Source organism: Bufo gargarizans, chromosome 6 (assembly GCF_014858855.1).
Source record: "Bufo gargarizans isolate SCDJY-AF-19 chromosome 6, ASM1485885v1, whole genome shotgun sequence".
NCBI lineage: Eukaryota > Metazoa > Chordata > Amphibia > Anura > Bufonidae > Bufo > Bufo gargarizans.
In genome coordinates, this window is record NC_058085.1 from 270,065,090 (window position 1) to 270,084,876 (window position 19,787).

Below are 19,787 nucleotides of genomic sequence, written 5' to 3' on the forward strand. Positions count from 1 at the left end.
CCAGGTGCAAGAACATTGCAGCTTTTTGTATAATGTGGGTTTTCTAATGCTATTATGCTACTTATACTGTTGTTTTAATTTTACGACACTAGGTGGTTGGGGCCCCATCTTATTTTGCTATGGGGCCCTATGAATTATAGTTATGCCCATAGGAACCAAGAAGGAGCGATAATTCCACAAGCTACTCCTCTGTAACTGTTTTGCGACTACAAATCCTAGCATGTCCTGAGGGGCAAGACACCTGATGATGCTTATCTTTGAAAGAAACGAAATATTGGGATGGATCCTTGTTTCCTGCTCTGTTTTTTTTCTGTCCTGCTTTCTCTACGCTGATACAAACCACAAGACCATTTCCATCTATTGGCAGCAAACAAATCATGAACTGTCTGTAGACCATCCTGGCAGTTCTTTGTCAGTACATATTTCTTTCCTTCAGGATCCCCAAACAGAAATCTGATGTTTAGGGTCAACTACAAGGTGTCCAGTGAATGATAAGTTATCCAACTTCCTGGTATATTTTACATTTCAATTTTTCATTTTTCATTTTTTTAATGGAAATGTTCTGGTGGTTGGGTCTAATGTATCTGTGTAAGAGTTATCAATTTTGAGTTCCACACCAGAAGATACAGAAACAGTCAAAGTCAGATAGACAGAGAGGCACTATAGAGAGAGAGAGGGAAACAGACAAAGAGCAATAGAGAGACAGAGATGGATTGAGAGATAGATGGATGGAGAGAAAGATGGATGAAGAGAGAGAGACAGAGAGAGGGGGTGGAGAGAATGGATAGATAGAGAGATGGATAGACCGAGACAGATGGATAGAGGTATCTATCTAGCCATCTTTCTCTATCCATCATTAGTACCGAGGCAGAACCTGCTTTCATAGCTGAACACAATACACATACGAAAAATATGGTGAAAAGCTGTTCCATGTAAAATGCCCTCAAAAGACAAGGGGGCACTGCCTCCGACTGGAGAAGAAAAAGTTCAGTCTCCAGAAGCGTCAAAGCTGTGAATCTGTGGAATAGACTACTTCTGGATGTGGTCACAACAGGGACAATGGATAGTTTTAAAAAGGGTTTAGATGAATTCTTAAAAGTGAATGACAATAATGCTTATGAAAATGTGTAGAAATCTGAGTATCACTTCTTTCTGGAATTCACATCACAACCTATTCCTTGTTTGAATTTCATAGACTTATGTGTTTTTTCAACCGTATTAACTATGTAATTATTGTTTGCCATTGATGGCCGCATCAGAGTTCACAGGAGGGCTGGAGAGTGCCTACTGCCTTCATGTATTGTGCGTAGACACCAGGTGTCCTGCCCGTCCGTGTGTGGAATTTGTTGAGGGAACAATGACCAGACTTTGGTATGTCCAGGACATCAAGAAACCAGTCCTACTGCCTTAATTCAGTTAGAAGATGCGGTGTTCCATCAAGATAATGCCCACCCACACACTGCCCGTGATACACAATGTGCTCTTCAGGGTATCCAGCAATTCTCCTGGCAAGCTCGATCTCCAACCCCCCCCCCCCCCCCCTCGAGAATTTCTGGGACTGAATTGGGCAATGGGGAGAGAGATGTAGAGAGGGAGATAAGAGTGCCAAAAGCTTGACCCCCACTGATCAAATATTGATGACCTATCCTGAAAAAAACCTTTAACTAGAACAAAACAACCAGGTCCTTGAACTGGGAAGTTGGGGGCAAATAAAATTCAAGTTTTTCCGCTTGCAAATGGCAATAAATGGCAACTGAATAGCACCTTCTATAGATGGCTTACCAAGAAGGTCTTATCCTAAAACCCTGTTGATTAACTTACCTCTTTTCCTATCAAGTGACAGCTCCAGTCTGCACAATTGCTTGCTTCTCAATGCATTTGTAGCAACCTACTGGGGAGAGCCAGGAGGAGGGGAGTAGCAGTTGTGGCACTGATTGGAGTGGTGGTGGTTTATGGTGGCTCTCCTCACTCCAATGCTCCCTGGTTCACATAACAGCAGTAGGCACAGTTCTGGAGTATGTTACATAGTAGGCTTCTCCCAATAGTTGTTATAGCCAGTAGCAATGATTGTGGGAATCCTCCCTGAGCCTAACTCTAAGTTCACGTTGTAATCTTTCCAAATAACCACAGACGTGCAGTTCTGTTCTTATTAACTACAGTTCTCAGTTTCAAGGTGCAGATCTTAGATTTGGATGACCAGTCCATCTGAAAGTGTGTTGAGTCTGAAGAAATATACCCTTTCCACAGTAGTAAAATCTTATTGCCATAAACATGCGGCACCTTACTGTCTGAATCCAGTGCACTGCCTTGATGGTTCTAGATCTTCTGTGGATGTCTGTTTTCTTTCCCTTATGGGTCTGGCAGCATTTCAGTCTCAGGAATGATGTTTTCTGGACGAGGCTTCTCTTTGGGCCTACTTGACAGGAGCTCACATATGAAGGTCTGCCTCTAGCTCTGCTCAGCTAAGACTCTCCTCTAGCTAGGGGACGGGACCAGGCCATTACCCTGGAAACTAGGCTACGCCTGCCAGTGTTAACCATTTGTTGTCTATACACAACCATTTGAGATGTACAGTGCATAAAGAAACATGTGCTTTTACCATTAAAATTACATCATTAAACTTTAAGAAAACAAATCTTAGCAGGGATTTGCTGGGTTACTGCACGTTCTTTTTGGACTTCAGCTTTATTTAGTTTGTTAAACTCAATCCGTGGTGCTGCAAAGTCACACTAACTTTAGACATTACAGAAATTGTCACCTGAAGACAATCCTTTTCTGAATGGTTCTCTCATCTGTGGCAACAAGTCTGGCTATTCATTTCTCTTGCAGTAGCTGCAAAAATGACCAACGATTGGTTAGGTCTAGCAGATCAGGAGCTCCTCCTACAGGAGGTCTCTCTGTTCTGACTCATAGACGGGGCGGGGGAGGAGACGAGTGCTGGGTTTCCACACCAGGGGTCCACATGTATGCCTTCCATGTTACCTGGTAGGGCATCTGGACAGGGGTTGTCTTGATGGGACGCTAACCAACCTTTTCTTTTTTTAGGCGTCCTGGAGATTCTACGCCACAAACTTGTCTCGCGTGGACCTGCACTCTACGTGGCATTATTACGAACGCACAGTCTCTGTGCCAATGTACAGGTAGAACATATAGCCCTGTGTCACATGATTCTTCCAGTCATACTCCCTCGCCTCATAGATTCTGTTACGTCATCGCCTGAGAATTTTGAGTTTGTTTTTAATTTAATTCCCGTTTTTGAATTTTGTTGTGATTATTAATTTTATTCTTCTCTTTGCTTTGTGTAATTTTTTTTTGTTGTTTCTTTTTTGTCTTTTTTTTGTTCATTTGACCCCCTCACCCCTACCATTATCAGTAGATGTTTTGTTGTGTCATATGAAAATATGAAGACGGCTCATTCATCAGTGGATACTAGAGGTAACTCTTCACAATGTTCTGGGGTATGGGTATGGAATGAATTTTTGGCTAAAACGTCAAAACAGGACTCAAATGTCACGGTAGGAGTTCTAAATTTGGATAGATAGGTGTGTAGGACTAATAGTCTCAGTTTGAAGGTCCATAAGAACTATAGGGTTACGTTTCTTGCCTGAAGGGGTCATAAAGAGATTGAGGACAATGTGCATAGCTGTGTCTGTGCTCACATGAAAGGATGGAGCTGCTTACCTTGTTCCACATGTAAGTAGAACTAACCAATCTTTGGACTGATTGAGTCTGATTCTGTTGGTTGAAAATTATAGTTACTATAGACAAACAGGTTATCACTATGAATGCCAAGCATTAGTCCTTCTGAGGGAGTCTTTGGTTGGCTTAACTATATTTTATTATCTAATCCAGATACTACACAAAATAAAAATATAGTGCCACATACAGGCTAGTAATTACTACTACAATGTGTCATGTTCTTCAGTCCTACCCCCTCAGTTCGAGCACACCCACAAAATTCTTGATCTTTTTTTGCTTTTCTCCTCTCTTTTGCTGTTCGACGAGCAGCTCTCAAACGTACGGCGCATCCAGGTATGGCACATATTTATGTGGAACGTAGTGTCTTCCACCCTTTCCCTGGTATTGTGCTGTCGACTTGTCATCTCAGCTGTGATTTGTGTACCCTCAGTGACTGTGAAATCTCTGTGAACATTTTGTGGTAACCTTGTGTGTGCATATTATGAGAAAAACACATTATTTTTGGTGATACACCCACACGACATCTGGGAATGAGGAAGTGTTTTTAAATAAAAATTTGGAAAATTGCATGAAGTTGACAAAATTGTGTGATAATTCCCCATGATCTGATGGGTTATTTCAGGCTGCATTGTGGCTGACATTGTGGCTGCCACAGTGACATCACTAAAGCTGCCATTTGGTGCACTGAACTCATACTCATGACTTCACTAAAGCTACATTCACACGACAGTGAAAAAAAAACGTCTGTTAAAAGCGTAAAAACGGTCCATTTTTAGTGGTCGTTTTTTCACAGATGCCTTTCTGAAAAACATCCATTAAAATGGCCCCTTTGAATTGTTTGGGGCAGTCAGTCCGTGAAAATGGACAAAATAGAACATATTCTATTTATTTTTTGACGGCCGTTATTCACAGCCTGTTAAAAAAACGTCCATGTGAATTGAACCATAGACTGCAATGGTGCTAAAAAAAGGCTGTGTGACGGCTGTTTTTCACTGTCGTTTTACCGTATACTGTAACTCCATGCTGTTTGTCAATCTGGGAGGGTTCACTTTTATAGGTTAAACTTAGCATTCCCGTCTGTTCCCGTAAATCTCTTGTGTTTCGTCTGCATTGGTCATGATATTTTTGTGTGGTCATTTTCCTCATGTCTTACTCCATGTTTGTGGCTAGCAGGTTGTCTTTCCTGAATGATGCCCCTTTAAGTGTTGGAACTATAACACAGTAGTATTTTAGATCATTGCCATCTTCTTGGGGGTGAGGTAGTGTTTATGCCTGAAATTCGAAAGATCTTTAGAGAATCTTCTTGACGCCTCAAAATGATCGGACAGAAATTTACACTACTGCAACAAAAACATTTAGCCATAGAATTTAATTTACATTTAATACCCCAGGATATGATAGATTAGTAGTCTATGAATAAGATAAGTTGGCCGTTGTGCCCCCCTGTTGAGTTTAATACATCCAAGTTCTGCTGTCAACAGCTGCCATTGTTATCTTGTGTGATCTAACACTTTCCTTGGGCTGACCTTAGGAGTCAGTTGTGGTAGACCTGCAATATTTCTAGGAAATGATGACTTACTAGCCTCCAAAAGTTGGTAAATCTTTAGATTTTAGCCAGTATCTCACTTTGCATCTTGGTGAATATATCTTGGTGTGGTCATCCAACTCTTGTACCATGAAGTCCATTGCTCTGGTGATTTTTCAGTTGGTGACCCGTGAACTTTAGCTCTTTCGGTCTTCTTTGCTGTCCCACGATTCATGTTGACCTTCACAATGTTACATTTTTTAATGGTACATAGCTCCCCGTCTGTAGTAGAGATACTTGGATATAGGCAGATTTGCCTGTGATCCTTTCCATGATGTCTTCACCCATAATGTACCAGTGATTTAAAAAACATTGAAGAAGGGCCCGAAAAGCCAGTAGTCATAACTCAGAAGCCCTGTTATCTAGACATGAGAAATATGGTAAGGCATCTTTTAAATGAATTATTTTGACATATTCAATATCAGATACAGATCAAGACCCAAATCTTGGTTCATATACGTTCACCAAATTTTATGATGTTCACTCGATATATGCATTATATGAAATTCTTTACTCCATAGCTTCCCAGCTGGTGACACACAGACAAATTCTGGCTCAAGCCCTGCCATTCCTATTAACTTTCTTTTGGTACATATAACATTTTCAAAAATATTTACGCCTCTCCCTTTCCCACCATAATGGAATACATCATCTGGTATACATCATCACACATCAATTTTAATATTAATAAATAGGATTCATCTGAGTCTTCGGAAGCCTACCCATACCAACAATATATTTAATAAATGGATTGTAAAAAAAATTACAAAAATAAAATAAAATAAATAAAGATAATCAGAAAAGAAAAAAACTTAATTAATATAATTTTTGGGTTACAATACATTTCTGACACACTGTCTTCTATATCCTTTTCTTAGGCTGATTCCACCACTGAATCAATTGGATCTTTTACGGAACCTGAAGAGCAAATCGGGACTTACATTCAGGTCAGATGTGCAATGGGGGGAAGTTTTAGTATGTTGATCAATGAAGCAAATTATTTTTTGTGCAGCTTAATATACAGTACCTGATATATTGATGAAGGTCTGAGCTGTGTTGCACCATGATTAACCCTAATCATTTTCATCTCTTCCCATTTGTGGCCTATCGTGGATACTTTTGCTGCATCAAAAGAGTTGATTCCAAGTAGCCCTCTGGGGCTTTTTGGATAGTGCTTGGAATTTTGATCGATCCATACCAAGGAGTTTTATATAAAATATTAGAAAAGTAACTTGAAAATAAGAGTTTACATACTATTTTTGGGGTTTAGCTGTTTTCATATATTGTCTTCCCCCATTCACTACAAGGGAAGATCTAACAATTGTGCTGAATCCCCTCAGTGGTCCTATCGCAACTAAGCCGCGTGAGTGAATCCAGTTGCATCATTCAAGGCCATGACATGACATATAATATAACGAAAAAATCAGGGTATAAATATTAATTCATCCTGAAATATTTATCTACAATCTTCCTGGATTTGCCTTTGATGTTCTGTGTCCAGGATCAGTCATAGTGAACATTTTTGTGAATTATTTACTCCGTGACCTCTGTGTGAACATGGGGTCAGTTTTAGCTCTTTTTTTTTTTTGACGCACATCCAAGTTTGTGTTCAGCTTTGAAGGCGATCAGTATGCGGTTTCCATGGCTACAGGCTAGTGCGGTTACCATACCAACGCCCCCCTCTCCACTTGTGATTCATCTTTTCCTCGCATCCGAGAATGGAAGCACAGTGACTCCCTAATGGCCGAGAAGAACACAATTATAAGACCACTCTCCCCCTTTATGATACAGTTTTGGATTCACAGTTGCTGTTTGGATACATTTTTATCATTTGCTGTTTTATTATATTAGTTATTATTTATCCCTCTTTTCCCAGATCATGTATCTATAAGGGTCCATTCACACTACCGTTTGTGTTTTGCGGTCAGCAAATTGTGGATCCGCAGAACACGGGTATTAGCCATCAGTGATGGCCAGTTCGCATTGTTCGCCCCCGAGAACATATGCGGGCTGCTATCTTTTTTCACAAGTCCGGTGAGGCACAGGTAAGCCCTTACCTGTGCCTGTGCGCGAGCCAGTCTAAAAACAAGTGCGGTCAGCGGGAGCAGGCAGTTCCCCGGTGGCTCTTCTCGGAACTGCCTGCTCCCAGTGACCGCACTTGTTTTCAGACCGGCTCGCGCACAGGCACAGGTAAGGGCTTACCTGTGCCTTGCCGGACTTGTGAAAAAAGATGGCAGCCCGCATATGTTCGCGGGCGAACAATGCAAACTGGCCATCACTGCTGGCCATGTGCTTTTCACATTTTAGAGAAAACGCACATGGCCAGCCCCATGATAGAAATGCCTATTCTTGTCCGCCATTGAGGACAACAATAGGACATGCTGTATGGAACGCGGACTGGAACGACAGATGCGGACACCACACTGCGTGCTGTCCGCATCTTTTGTGGCCCCATTGAAATGGGGCTGGAATGGATGCTGACCCAGAAATGCGGTCGTGTGAATGCTGCCTGTGTGAGGCTGCTGAAAACCACTCTATAATAAAACCGTCACAGACTGTACTACAGAGAGAATGTTACGTACAGTGCATTGATATCTGTGGGGTCCGACTGCCGACACCCTTTTATGTGTCTTATGGCTATGCTGACCCTCAAGCATTAGCCACTCTAACAAAAAAGGTCCTCATAGGGGTTTTCCGGGAGTAGATAATTGATGACCTAGGTTATCAATATCAGATCGGTGGGGTCCGACTGCCGACACCCTCGCCAATCAGCAGTTTGAAGAGGCCATGTCATTACAGTGAGCACTGTGGCCCCTTACTGGGTCAGTGACTTCGCATTCATTGGTCACATGACCTACGGAGCGCCGTAGCCTCTTCAAGTAGTGGACCCCGACCAATCAGATATCCTGAGGATAGGTTATCAATATTCTACTTCAAGAAAACCCTTTTAAAGTGGGTTTCCAGCTTTATTTCCTTATTTTATTTTCCATTTCAGCCTGTGGTACCTGTGGAAAAATCCATACTCGCCAGGTCCCCACTCCTCTTTTTTAGTTCACAGGCTATCTTTACTGATCATCCCATCTCTGTCTGTAAACTTCCGGATGGACAGGGTCATGTGTGCGGCTGCAGCCAATGACTGGCCTCAGTGGGGACCTGTTCCCAAACAGCACCTGGCACTTGGGGGCTTGTCACCACTGAAGCCAGACATTGGCTGCAGCGGTACACATGACCCTATCCATCCGGAATTTTAGCGGTGAGGAGTATGGACTTCTGCACAGGTACCATAGGCTTGAGTGAAAATAAAATATAAAAAAGCTGGAAAACCCCCTTAAATATGTTGTCTCTTTTTTCCCCCCGATATTGATGACCTGTCCATACCTATGACCTATTCAAGTAAATAGGGGCGAAGTGGTTGTAATTATACTGCACCGCCACTATAAAATCGACGGCTTGCAGGTAAACATTGAGGGGTTCTGCACTTTGTTTAAACTGATGATCTATCCTCGGAGCTAAGATCCATTCAAGTGAACAGAGCTTAGCCCCGCCCACGCTAGTTGATACTAGTCGTGACATCACTGGGCCAGCGGTAAACAGTGAGAAGGCCGCGGTGCTGCTGGAGCACCGCTGCCTTCTCAAACAGCTGATCGGCGGGGATCCCGGGTGTCGGACATCCGCCGATCAGAGGCTGATGATCTATCCAGAGGATAGATCATCAGTTTAAACAAAGTGCAGAACCCCTATAACCCATTGGGAAGTGCAAATGGTTGTATTACAACCCGGTGCAAGTTTCCAATAGTTCCAAACAACAATAGAAGTCTGCTATACCCTATAGACAATGTTACTCTAGGATTCTGTTGTGTTACTCTCCCTCCCCTTGAAGCATTGGGCTCGGCAGTATTAGATGGGGAACCAGAGTGCCTATAACTCCATAGCATGGGTCTGAAGGGCATCTATGTTCCATTTGCATGAAGCAGAATTTATTGAATGGCTCCAGCTTGGGAAATTTAGAATCTTTTATAGGTTACCCACCAGACCCTATACATTATTTTATAACAGTATTGAAGCTTTTATTAGTATTATCATTATATTTTTAATTTTATTATTATTATTTTAGGGATTATTATTGATGAAATGAATATATTTTATGTAATGTGCTTCACTTTCATTTTAGTTTAGTCTAAATGTATTCATTACAGAGTCACAAGTCACTTCCCTGGTACACTACTCACAAAAAGTTAGGAATTTATGGAAAATGGAAAAAGTTCACTCTACAGTGATATTATATCATGTAAGTAGGGCATTTAAGTAGAAGCAATGGTGATTTCCTCATCTCAAACATTTTATTGAAACAAAAGTCAACACCAGTGGTGGGTATACCCCACAAAAATGTCAATGTCTCAAAAACTTATTATGTGGCCTTGAGCATCAATTACAGCTTGACAACGACGTCTCATGTTGTTCACAAGTCCAGTGGTCCCCAACCTTTTTTGCACCAAAGACCAGTTTAATGCAAGACAATTTTCCCAGGGACCGGGTGGGGTGGGGGGTTTATAGGGCGGGGCTCAGGGGGTGGGCAGTGCTTAGAGGGGTGCTGGTCGGCGCTGACTGATTCATGCGCATAACAAAACACAAGGTGCATATTAATAGTAACCTCATCATGTGTACCTCACATTAATGGTTAACCCAATGTTGCCCATTATTTGATGAGGTGCTTGGGGCCACTTACTTTTAATGTGAGGTACATGGGGGTTACTAATGTAATAGCACCATGTACCTCAGATTAATAATGGGTGACCCCATCTTCTGAAATTATGGCTACTGGCAACATTGCGGTTAATTAGTCACATTAACCCCAAATGTTGGATCCAGAGCTATCTTGATCCAAAATTGCTGAATGTTACCGGATTGCCAGCTAGCTCCATTGACTAATGCAGTGGTATTTCTCCAGCCAAATCCTGGCATATTTGCCAGGAAGCAGCTGGATCTCTGCCAGACTCCATTATAGTCCATGGGGCCAGAAGACATTCTGGTAACATCTGGCAATGCCGGAACCAGATAGCTTCGGCAGGTTGTTCTTTGTAGAACAACATGCAGGAACTATGCCAGCAGTGTGAAATAGACCTATTACATTGATATCTCCCTGCCTTTATTTCAGGCTGACATGGTAACTATACCTGAATTGGCTGCACAAAACTGACTAGGGTCTAGTGGTCACTGGTCTCTGCTGCACTAGTCTCTGCTGCACTGGTCTCTGTTGCACTGGGCTCTGCTGCACTGGGCTCTGCTGCACTGGGCTCTGCTGCACAGGGCTCTGCTGCACTGGGCTCTGCTGCACTGGGCTCTGCTGCACTGGGCTCTGCTGCACTGGGCTCTGCTGCACTGCTGATATTTTCAAGGTGACATGGAAGAGGAACTGCAGGTCATTCTCCCTCAGATACTAGCTGGAACTGGATGCCGACAACCCCCCCTCGGGCCGTCATGTTTATTTCCATTGGTGGGGCAGTGAGACCTAACCAATCCCTGCCTCACTAGCCCTTTTCAAGCATTTTCATTGGTGGCAGTGGGTGGCCGGCATCACAGTTGGAAGGAAGGAACGCTCTCCTTCCTTCCCGCTGTACAGCCGCGCGCTGTGTGTGACCGCTCCTCTGTATTGCTGTGGCCCTGCAAACAATCTTCCAGGGCCCTCTCCTAGGCCGCGGCCCGGCGGTTGGGGGCCGCTGCACAAGTCCACTTATTGTCTGCCGAGACATGGCATCCCATTCTTCTTGAAGGGCGGCCCTCAAGTTATTGAGGTTCTGGGGTACAGAGTTACATGCCTCTACATGGCGAATCCCATAGGTTTTCAATTGGATACAGGTCTGGAGAAAGTGCAGAGCACTGCATTTGAGGTCCCCCAGTCTTCAGCAGCCGTTTCCTAATGATGCAACTGCGATGAGCTGGCTCATTGTCGTCCGTAAAGATGAAATTAGGCCTGTGTTTTTAATGCAGAGGCACAATGACTGGATTAATGATGTTATTCAAGTAGTATGGGCTTGTCACTGTACCATTCATAAAGTGCAGAGCTGTTCTGTATTGACTAGACACACCTGTCCACACAACATTGTTGGCGGCCCTCACTTCTGCTCAGCATGAATCGACTTTCATCAGTAATCAGCACTGAGGCCCACTGGTCCCTCGTCCAGCATAGATGTTCCCTGGCCCATGGAAGGCGATGACGCCTGTGGTGTAGGTCGTCCGGTTTTGAATGGTCTAACATGACACTTCGGTGCCTCTCACCTCCTTTAAATGTGCCTGGAGTTGTGTGGCATTCATTCTCCGGTTCTGCAGGGCATTATTCACAATAAAGCAGTCAACAGTGTGGGATGTGGCCAAAAGAAGGCCACTTCTATGCCTTTCTATGACTCTTCCAGTCTCTCTGTTATCTCTGTTGCAACCTGCTGATGACACTCTGTGACACTCTAATCTCAGTGGCCACCTCCGTCTAAAAACATTCTGCTTGAAACCTTGCAATGGGGAGGTACTGTTGATCAATTGTTAGGTGTCGTCTTGGTCTCATGATGTCAAAATGTGAGCAGCATGATGAGGAGGACTGTTTAAATACCAATTGTAATTGAACCAGGAAATCTATTGGGCAATTCATAGATCAAACATCTGTTGTGAATTTTGCCATTAAAGAGGACCTTTCACTAGTTTAAAAACTAAAAACTAACTATATCAGTGGGCAGAGCGGCGCCCAGGGGTCCCCCTGCACCTACTAGTATGTCTGGGCGCCGCTCCGTTCGCCCGGTATAGGCTCCGGTGTCTGCAGCTCCCTTTGTTGTACTGGGCGGAGTTTTTGTATTAGGGTTGTCCCTTGCTGCAGCGCTGGCCAATCGTAGCGCACAGCTCATAGCCTGGGAGTCCCAGGCTATGAGCTGTGCGCTACGATTGGCCAGCGCTGCAGCAAGGGACAACCCTAATACAAAAACTCCGCCCAGTACAACAGAGGAAGCTGCAGACACCGGAGCCTATACCGGGCGAACGGAGCGGCGCCCAGACATAGACCCCTGGGCGCCACTCTGCCCACTGATATAGTTAGTTTTTAGTATTTAAACTAGTGAAAGGTCCTCTTTAGGCTCCTTGTTAGAGAACAGCAAGTTGTGCAAAAAGTTTTGAAACATTGAACAATTAGACATGTGCATTCAAAAGTTTAGAGAATGTCACATTAAGTTCACCTGTGAAGGTTAGAGTGCATTTTAGGTTTATCCAGAAATTTTACCCACAATCCAAATATCCCTAACTTTTTGTGAGTAGTGTTGATTAGACTAGTACTGTATATCATTTTTCATTTCCTTTTATACTCTGCCTCCTCATCCCCTCCCCATGCAGCCACAGTTCCTCGCTTGCTTAAAATCTTGCTTGTGTTCCTGGCAAATAGTAGCTGAGAATTAACAGAGAATGCATCATTTTATCATTGCATTACAACTAACATAATATTGCTTCTTGTTTTAAGGAAAGAGCAGCAGGCTGAACCACCACCCAGGTTGGTACCCGGATGTGTCATGTCACCATACTGTATGCCCCCCTCATTCATGGTAACCCTTACTGATGCTCACCCACCAGCTTCTGTGGCTACACAATCCCTTTCTCTAATGCCTATTACTCTGTACTCCCCCTAATGTCACTAACAGCTCATTGCCTCTGTCACTTTCACACTACATGGGGCTTCTACACAAATGGCGAGACAAACAAAAAAAATCTTAAATATCTGTGGCTTTATGTGGTTTGTGTCATCAGTCAACACGTTCCTTCTGATTATGTCTCTGAGTAGCATAAGGAAGCATTTTAAATTTTGGGTAATGATCACACTGAAGGGTATGAAGGGTTTTTGCCGACCGCAAATTGCGAATTCGCAAAACACGGATACCGGCCGCATGCCTTACGCATTTTGCGGAACGGAACATCCTTCTCTATGATAGAAATGCCTATTCTTGTCCACAGTAAGAACAAGAATAGGACATGTTCTATCTTTTTTGCTGCGGGGCCACAGAATGGAAGTGCGGACAGTGTGACTGCTGTCTGCATCTTTTGCAAATCCATTGAAATGAATGAGTCCGTATCTGATCCGCAACATTGTGGAACAGATGCGGACAATAAAATATGGTTGTGTGAATAGGCCCTATGCTGAGAGCATGAGAACTTCTATGTACCTGACTGGCGACCGCAAGAAGTGCTAGGGTGGCCTCCTGGGCATCGGCCCACCGGGAAATTTCCCTGTAGAGTCTATGGCCAGTCCACCCCTCTCTCTTTTTGCACTCCCTGGTGATGGGAAGTACCTGAGATGGCCAGTTACTACTTATCTATCTTATCTCCTTACACTAGATACAGCATGCACCTTTGGCAAATGAATTATTAAAGGAAGTCTGTGACCCAGCACAGTGCCTTGTAGCGCTAGCTCAGCTGAATGTAATGATACCTTTCACTTAGTGATCTGTTGCTTCATTCTGGAGAATAAGTACTTTTAATCTATATGCAGTGGCTCGCATGGGAGACGTGAGGGGAGAGGATGACAGTGGTAGTCTTGTGAGAGGTGTTAGTACTCCCTAGGCTGTGCACAGTAAAGAGGGGGCGGCGCATCTTTGTTTCCCCGGGGCACGCCCTGGTTAAGGTCTCCTGTCTGATGGAAGGTGGGGTACCCTTGGTGATGGTAGATGGTAAGTGCTTGGCAGGCAACGTAGAAGGTGTTGAAAATGATGAGTGATGAGGTATTCTGGTGCGGTTTAACAATTTTGTAGCTATTTTATAGTGTACCAGAAGCTGATGAGATCATAAGATGGTGTTTTCATTGATGAAACCACTTCTTAGTACATAGTCACCTAATAGGGAAGGCACTAAATAGCTAAAAAAAAAATATTATTATGCCACCAGCAAAATGGCTGCCTTTTTTGTAAGTGGCAGGTACATAATAAATTAACTAGGGATGAGCGAATTTCATATTTTGATATTTGTTTTCGGTTCGTGTTGTGGTATTTACTGAATTGCATTATGGTTTCCGTTACCACGGACCATAACGCAATTCCATGACGGAATGCATAACGGAATGCCTTTAGAGGCATTCCATTATTCATTCCATCATAATAGAAGTCTATGGCCTGCATAACGGATCCGTGGTAACAGAAACCATAATGCAATTCAGTAAATACCACAACACAAACCGAAAATGAATTTTTAAATATGAAATTCGCTCATCCCTAAAACTAACCACTGTCATCACTACATGTTGTTTGTCCATCGTTTTCGATGAGGACCTTGATATCTGATAGATCTTCGGCCATTAGCGATGTATGGCTAATAAGGCCTATGTTAGCATTAAATGTTTTGTTACATACTGAACAGACAAATATGGTTGTTTTTGTTTCAGCATTTGCATTTACAGCTTTATGTTTACAAAGTGTATACTTCTCCTGTGCTAGGACTTCGCCTGCCCAGCGACTTATCCTGCCACTGGATCCTCATGATTCTATGGAGGCAAGTCATGTAAAAGTGGTTCAGCTGTCTAGCAGTCTTCTGTATACTGTTGATGTCTCACTAGCATACATCAGGGTGGTTAACACTATAGCCTGGTAGACTTTAAGCTTTGTAGCAAGGCTTATTCCACGGCGGTCTCAATGGTCCGCAGTCTGCCGAAAGCAGAACTTGCCTTTGCAATTCTGCAGTTGACCTCGATTTCAATTGTCACTGCATGGGAGAGGGTACTACCAAGATACGTATATTGATCCGCTGCATGGAGCTTCTGTCCTTTCACTGTGATGGTAGGTTCTTGATATTGGGCTTTCGGAGCTGGCTGGTACATCACTTCGGTTTTCTTCACGTTAATGATGAGGCCAAAGTTGTCACATGCTGCTGTGAATTTGTCCATACTGGCTTGCATTTCCTTCTTTGATTCCGCATTAAGGGCACAATCGTCAGCAAAAAGAAACTCATGAAGCACAGTCTCTTTTACCTTGGTGACAGCCTGGAGTCTTCGTAAGTTGAACAGTTTCCCATCGGTTCTATACCTCAGATTGATTCCCAGTGAACTGTCCTGAAAGGCATTTGGCAGCATGGCTGAAAACATTATGCTGAACAGGGTTGGTGCGAGCACGCACCCTTGTTTCACGCCATTTGTTACAGGGAAGGCCTCTGAAGATTCACCATTGCTCAGAACCCGAGCCGCCATACCATCATGGAATTGCCGTGCCATCAGGATGAATCTGTCTGGGCATCCAAACTTCGACATAATGCGCCATAAGCCTTCGCGACTAACTGTGTCAAAAGCCTTGGTAAGATCTATAAAGGTGGTGTATAGTTCACGTTTTTGCTCCTGACATTTCTTCTGAAGCTGTCGAGCTGCAAATATCATGTCCATCGTGCCACGCTCTTTGCGAAAACCCCAGTGTGTCTCAGGTAGCAGACCCCGTTCCAGATGATCAATCAGACGATTTAGCAACATTTGTGCCAAGAACTTGCCTGCAATTGATGAAAGTGATATTCCACTATAATATCGCAGATTTGTCTATTTCCTTTCTTCTTATAAAGGTATACGATGGACGCGTCTATCAGTTCCTGAGGTATGGAACCTTGATTCCAGAAAGACTGGAATAATTGGGTGAGTTTTTCAACAAGCACTGGAATTCCATTAGATCCTGGCGTCTTACCGCTGGACAGTTGACTGATGGCCTGTAAGGTTTCAGCTTCTGATGGTGGGATATCCAGGGTATAATTGATATCCACTTGGGGTATTCTGTCAATTGCCTCATTATTGATGGTAGATGGGCGGTTCAGCACAGACTGGAAATGTTCAGCCCAACGCTGTAGAATCAGAGTTTTCTCAGTGATGAGAGTTGTACCATTCGAATCCAGTCAAGGAGAGCTTCCTGAAGACTGAGGTCCATACAGGGATCTGATGGCTTCATAGAATCATTTGGCATTGTTTCTATCAGCAAACTTCATAATTTCATCTGCTTTGGCACTCAGCCAGGAGTCCTGCATCTTACGGAGTTTACTCTGTATAGTCCTGCGAGTGTTGATAAAAGCATTTTTCTTTGCAGTTGACGACGGGTCATTTTGATGAGCACAGTGAAGCCGATGTTTTTCGGCTAGCAAGGCCTTAATCTCTTCATCGTATTTATCAAACCAGTCCCGCTGTTTCCTGCATGCGGGTCCGAGAGCCTTAAGTGCAGACGAATGCAAGATGTTCCGGAAGCATTTCCAGTCCTTCTCAGCACTTTCCTGCATTTGCAGGTTCGTGAGTTGATTTTCAAGATCTTTTACCAATGAGGCTGTGATATTGGGTTTTACCAATGTATTGACATTGATCTTCTTTATCACAACTCTGTTTCCCTGTGGCTGCTTCTTAAGTTTGATGTGGATATTTAGTTTAGAAATGATGAGTCAATGGTCAGTCCAGCAGTCAGCACTCGGCATGGCCTTAGTTACTCTTACATCCTGTATGTCTTTCCTCCGCACTATGACATAATCAATTAGATGCCAGTGCTTGGAGCGTGGGTGCATCCAGGATGTCTTTTTGCGAGTAGGTAGGCGGAAGATGGTATTAGTAATGACCAAGTCATGAGAAGCACATGTCTTCAATAGTAACAGACCATTGGTGTTACATGTGCCGATTCTGTTTTTTCCAATGACGCCATCCCAGGTGAGGTGATTGGATCCCCCTCTTGCATTAAAATCACCAAGTAGAATCATTCTGTCAGTGTGCGTCACAGATGAAAATAGGGCATCGAGATCATTATAAAACTTGTCCTTTACTTCATCTGGATTTGTCATTGTGGGTGCATAGGCACTGATCAGCGTAGCTTGTTTTCCACGTAGTAATGGAAGTTGCAGTGACATGAGCCGACTAATTACACCCTTAGGAAGATTGGCAAGTTGGTGAACAAGATGATTTTTAACCGCAAAGCCAACTCCAGACTCACGACGTTGATCACTTCCACGTCCACACCAAAAGAATGTGTAGCCACCTCCTGTTTCTGTGAGCTGACCTTCATTTGCTAAGCGAGTTTCACACAATGTCGATGTTAAACCTTGCAAGCTCTCTAGCTACCAAAGCTGTTCTTCTTTCTGGGCGATCTGCTAATGGGTTGTCTTGAAGCGTACGTACATTCCATGTACCATTAGTAAGTGGTAATAACTTTTGTCTCATCTTGGGTTTTGTATTTCAACCGTATGAAATTGGATTCCCTCCAGCCACGGTAGGCTGGACAGGGTTTTGAGAGAAGCAACAATGTTTAGGACACCTTTTCTAGCCCCTTTCCCATACTACGGAGGTGAGCAATCACTCAGGTAGACGCTGAATCCAGCTGTTGCTTCGTCAGCATGAAGACGACCTTTAGACCTGAGCTGCTTGTATGCAGGTCCGCGTCCACAGCTCCCAGTGATTCCACACCTGCTGCTTCATCGCTCGCCTATCGCCACAGGACTTATAACTGGTCGAGATGTCAAGACTTGTGCGTGAATTGGATTTAAGTGAGGGAGAGGTGCGCAGAGTCAGCCTCACTCTCTCTTCCCAGATTACATCTTGCTCAAATGGCAGCACAGAAGTTGAGACTGTTAAAGATGGGCTGGGTGCAGCGTTTGAACGGGGGTGTCTTTCGTGTCTTTCCGTGCTCTTAGCGTACCACATCGCTTGCAGATACTACCTTCATGACCGTTGGTCCTATTTAGTAGCGCTCATCCGCTCACTCTGCCAGACTCTGTCTTCACATGCTCGGGATAGACAAATCCCCCTGTTACTGAAGGTCAATGACCCAACGACTGCTCTCAACCTGGTTTAGCCAGCCTGTTGAAGCTGTTGCCCGGGGTGTGGCCTCTGCACATGTTACAGCTGCTAGGAGCCACAGATGAGAGCTGAGTATCAGGTGGGGACAAAAGTTGTACGAGCTGCTCTGAAAAGAGCACGACATGCCCTCCACCAGACGTACTACCCCTCCCTAGACACCCCATGACTATTTATGTAGTCATCACTACATAAATATACAGTAAAGTACATAATAACCCAGGCTGGTCACCCATGCATGAACTCCGTGTTCCAGACAAGTTACATTTTGACCTTTTACATGTCATCTCATAGAATGGCAGGACTGGTTAGTTGGCAGCTGGGGTGGTCGTGTAGAAATGTAAAGTGAATATGCTGAATATTTTAATTGATGGTGTGTAATATTTAATTCAGCCTCTGGGTGTCTCATTGAGTCAGTGATGAGGTTTAGCTGTCTTTTTGCAGTTGGTATCTTCTATGGCTGAGAAGCAAAGACACGGTACAATCAGACTATATGACCAGCGAATATGTAGTTCTCTTATCCCTTCTCTCATCTCCCTTTTTTCCCGTTTCTTCTGCTTCCTTTTCTGTCTTCTGTTCCTCTAAAGTTTCTCTTCTTGTCTTTTCCTTAACCATTTCTTTCTTTGTTTCCTTTAGGGCTCTTTCACACAAGCGGATCCCGTGTGTGGAATCAACTGCGTGAAAGAGAGCCAAGCCCCGTTCCGGGCAGCAGAGACACGGAGCAGTAACATGATTGATAATGCTCCGTGCCTCTCTTTGATCTTTTTACTACAAAATCACGGTGACAACTTCATCTCACTGTGATTTTGTAGTAAAAAGATCACAGAGAGGCACGGAGCATTATCAATCATGTTACTGCTCCGGGTCTCTGCTGTCTCTCTTTCACGCAGCAGATTACCTGCACAGCATCCGCTCGTGTGAAAGAACCCTTATATCTTCTATCTTTCCTTCTTTTCTTCTGCTCTTTCTGCATATTCCTTTTTCGCCTCCCATTTTCTCTAATCCTTTCTTCTCCATTCTATTTCCTTCTCTTCTTTCTTTCTTTTTTTTATTCTTGTTATGATGTTTCTTATGTTCCCTTACTTCTTTCTCCAATTATTCATAATGTCTTTATATAACTTCTTTTTTTCCTCTCTCCTTTGTCTTTACTTTCATTCTTATTGTTTTTTATTTCTTCCTACACTTCATGACCACTTGATCTGGCGGTACTGGTGAACCCCTTAGTGACCACCCATACGTGTTTTACGGCGGTCACTAAGGGGCCTTGGGCTGGAGCGCCGCCTTTTAACGGCGGCACTTCAGCCCAAGTTAGCATTTAAATCAAGCGCTGGAGCTCCATGTGCAGCACGCCAGACCTGCAGGGTATTGCGAAGTGAGGTCATGGTTATGGGCAATCAAGGGTTACTCACTGTTTGGAGGGGAACCCTGGGCAGGCATGCGGCAGTGAAAGAGAGGTAGACTCAAGTTCCTCTGGGGCACACTCTGGATGTAGGGACCAGGCCTGATGGTGTATGGGGTGCCCTGGATGTTGCAGGTATTTTGAGTGCCTGGGGCAAGGTCCCTTTAAGGATCGTGACGCCAGTGCCTGTAACGGTGGCACACTGATTTATAGCAGTAGTAATTGAGGTACACAGATGGTATGGTGAACCAAACGTTGCTTTACTTGGTAACAGTCCAACTTTGTACATACAG

General features: G+C 43.8%; 1 protein-coding gene across 1 annotated transcript in view; it reads left to right on the forward strand.

The window, feature by feature from the left end:
* The window catches only part of KCNQ2 (potassium voltage-gated channel subfamily Q member 2), a 106,251-nt gene that overhangs the window by 46,820 nt on the left and 39,644 nt on the right, over nt 1-19,787 (forward strand). Inside the window, exons 8-11 of the mRNA XM_044299633.1 lie at nt 3,046-3,140; nt 4,009-4,032; nt 6,163-6,231; nt 12,777-12,806. Coding sequence (XP_044155568.1) covers nt 3,046-3,140; nt 4,009-4,032; nt 6,163-6,231; nt 12,777-12,806 — 218 coding nt within the window. The remainder of the gene's footprint in view (nt 1-3,045; nt 3,141-4,008; nt 4,033-6,162; nt 6,232-12,776; nt 12,807-19,787) is intronic.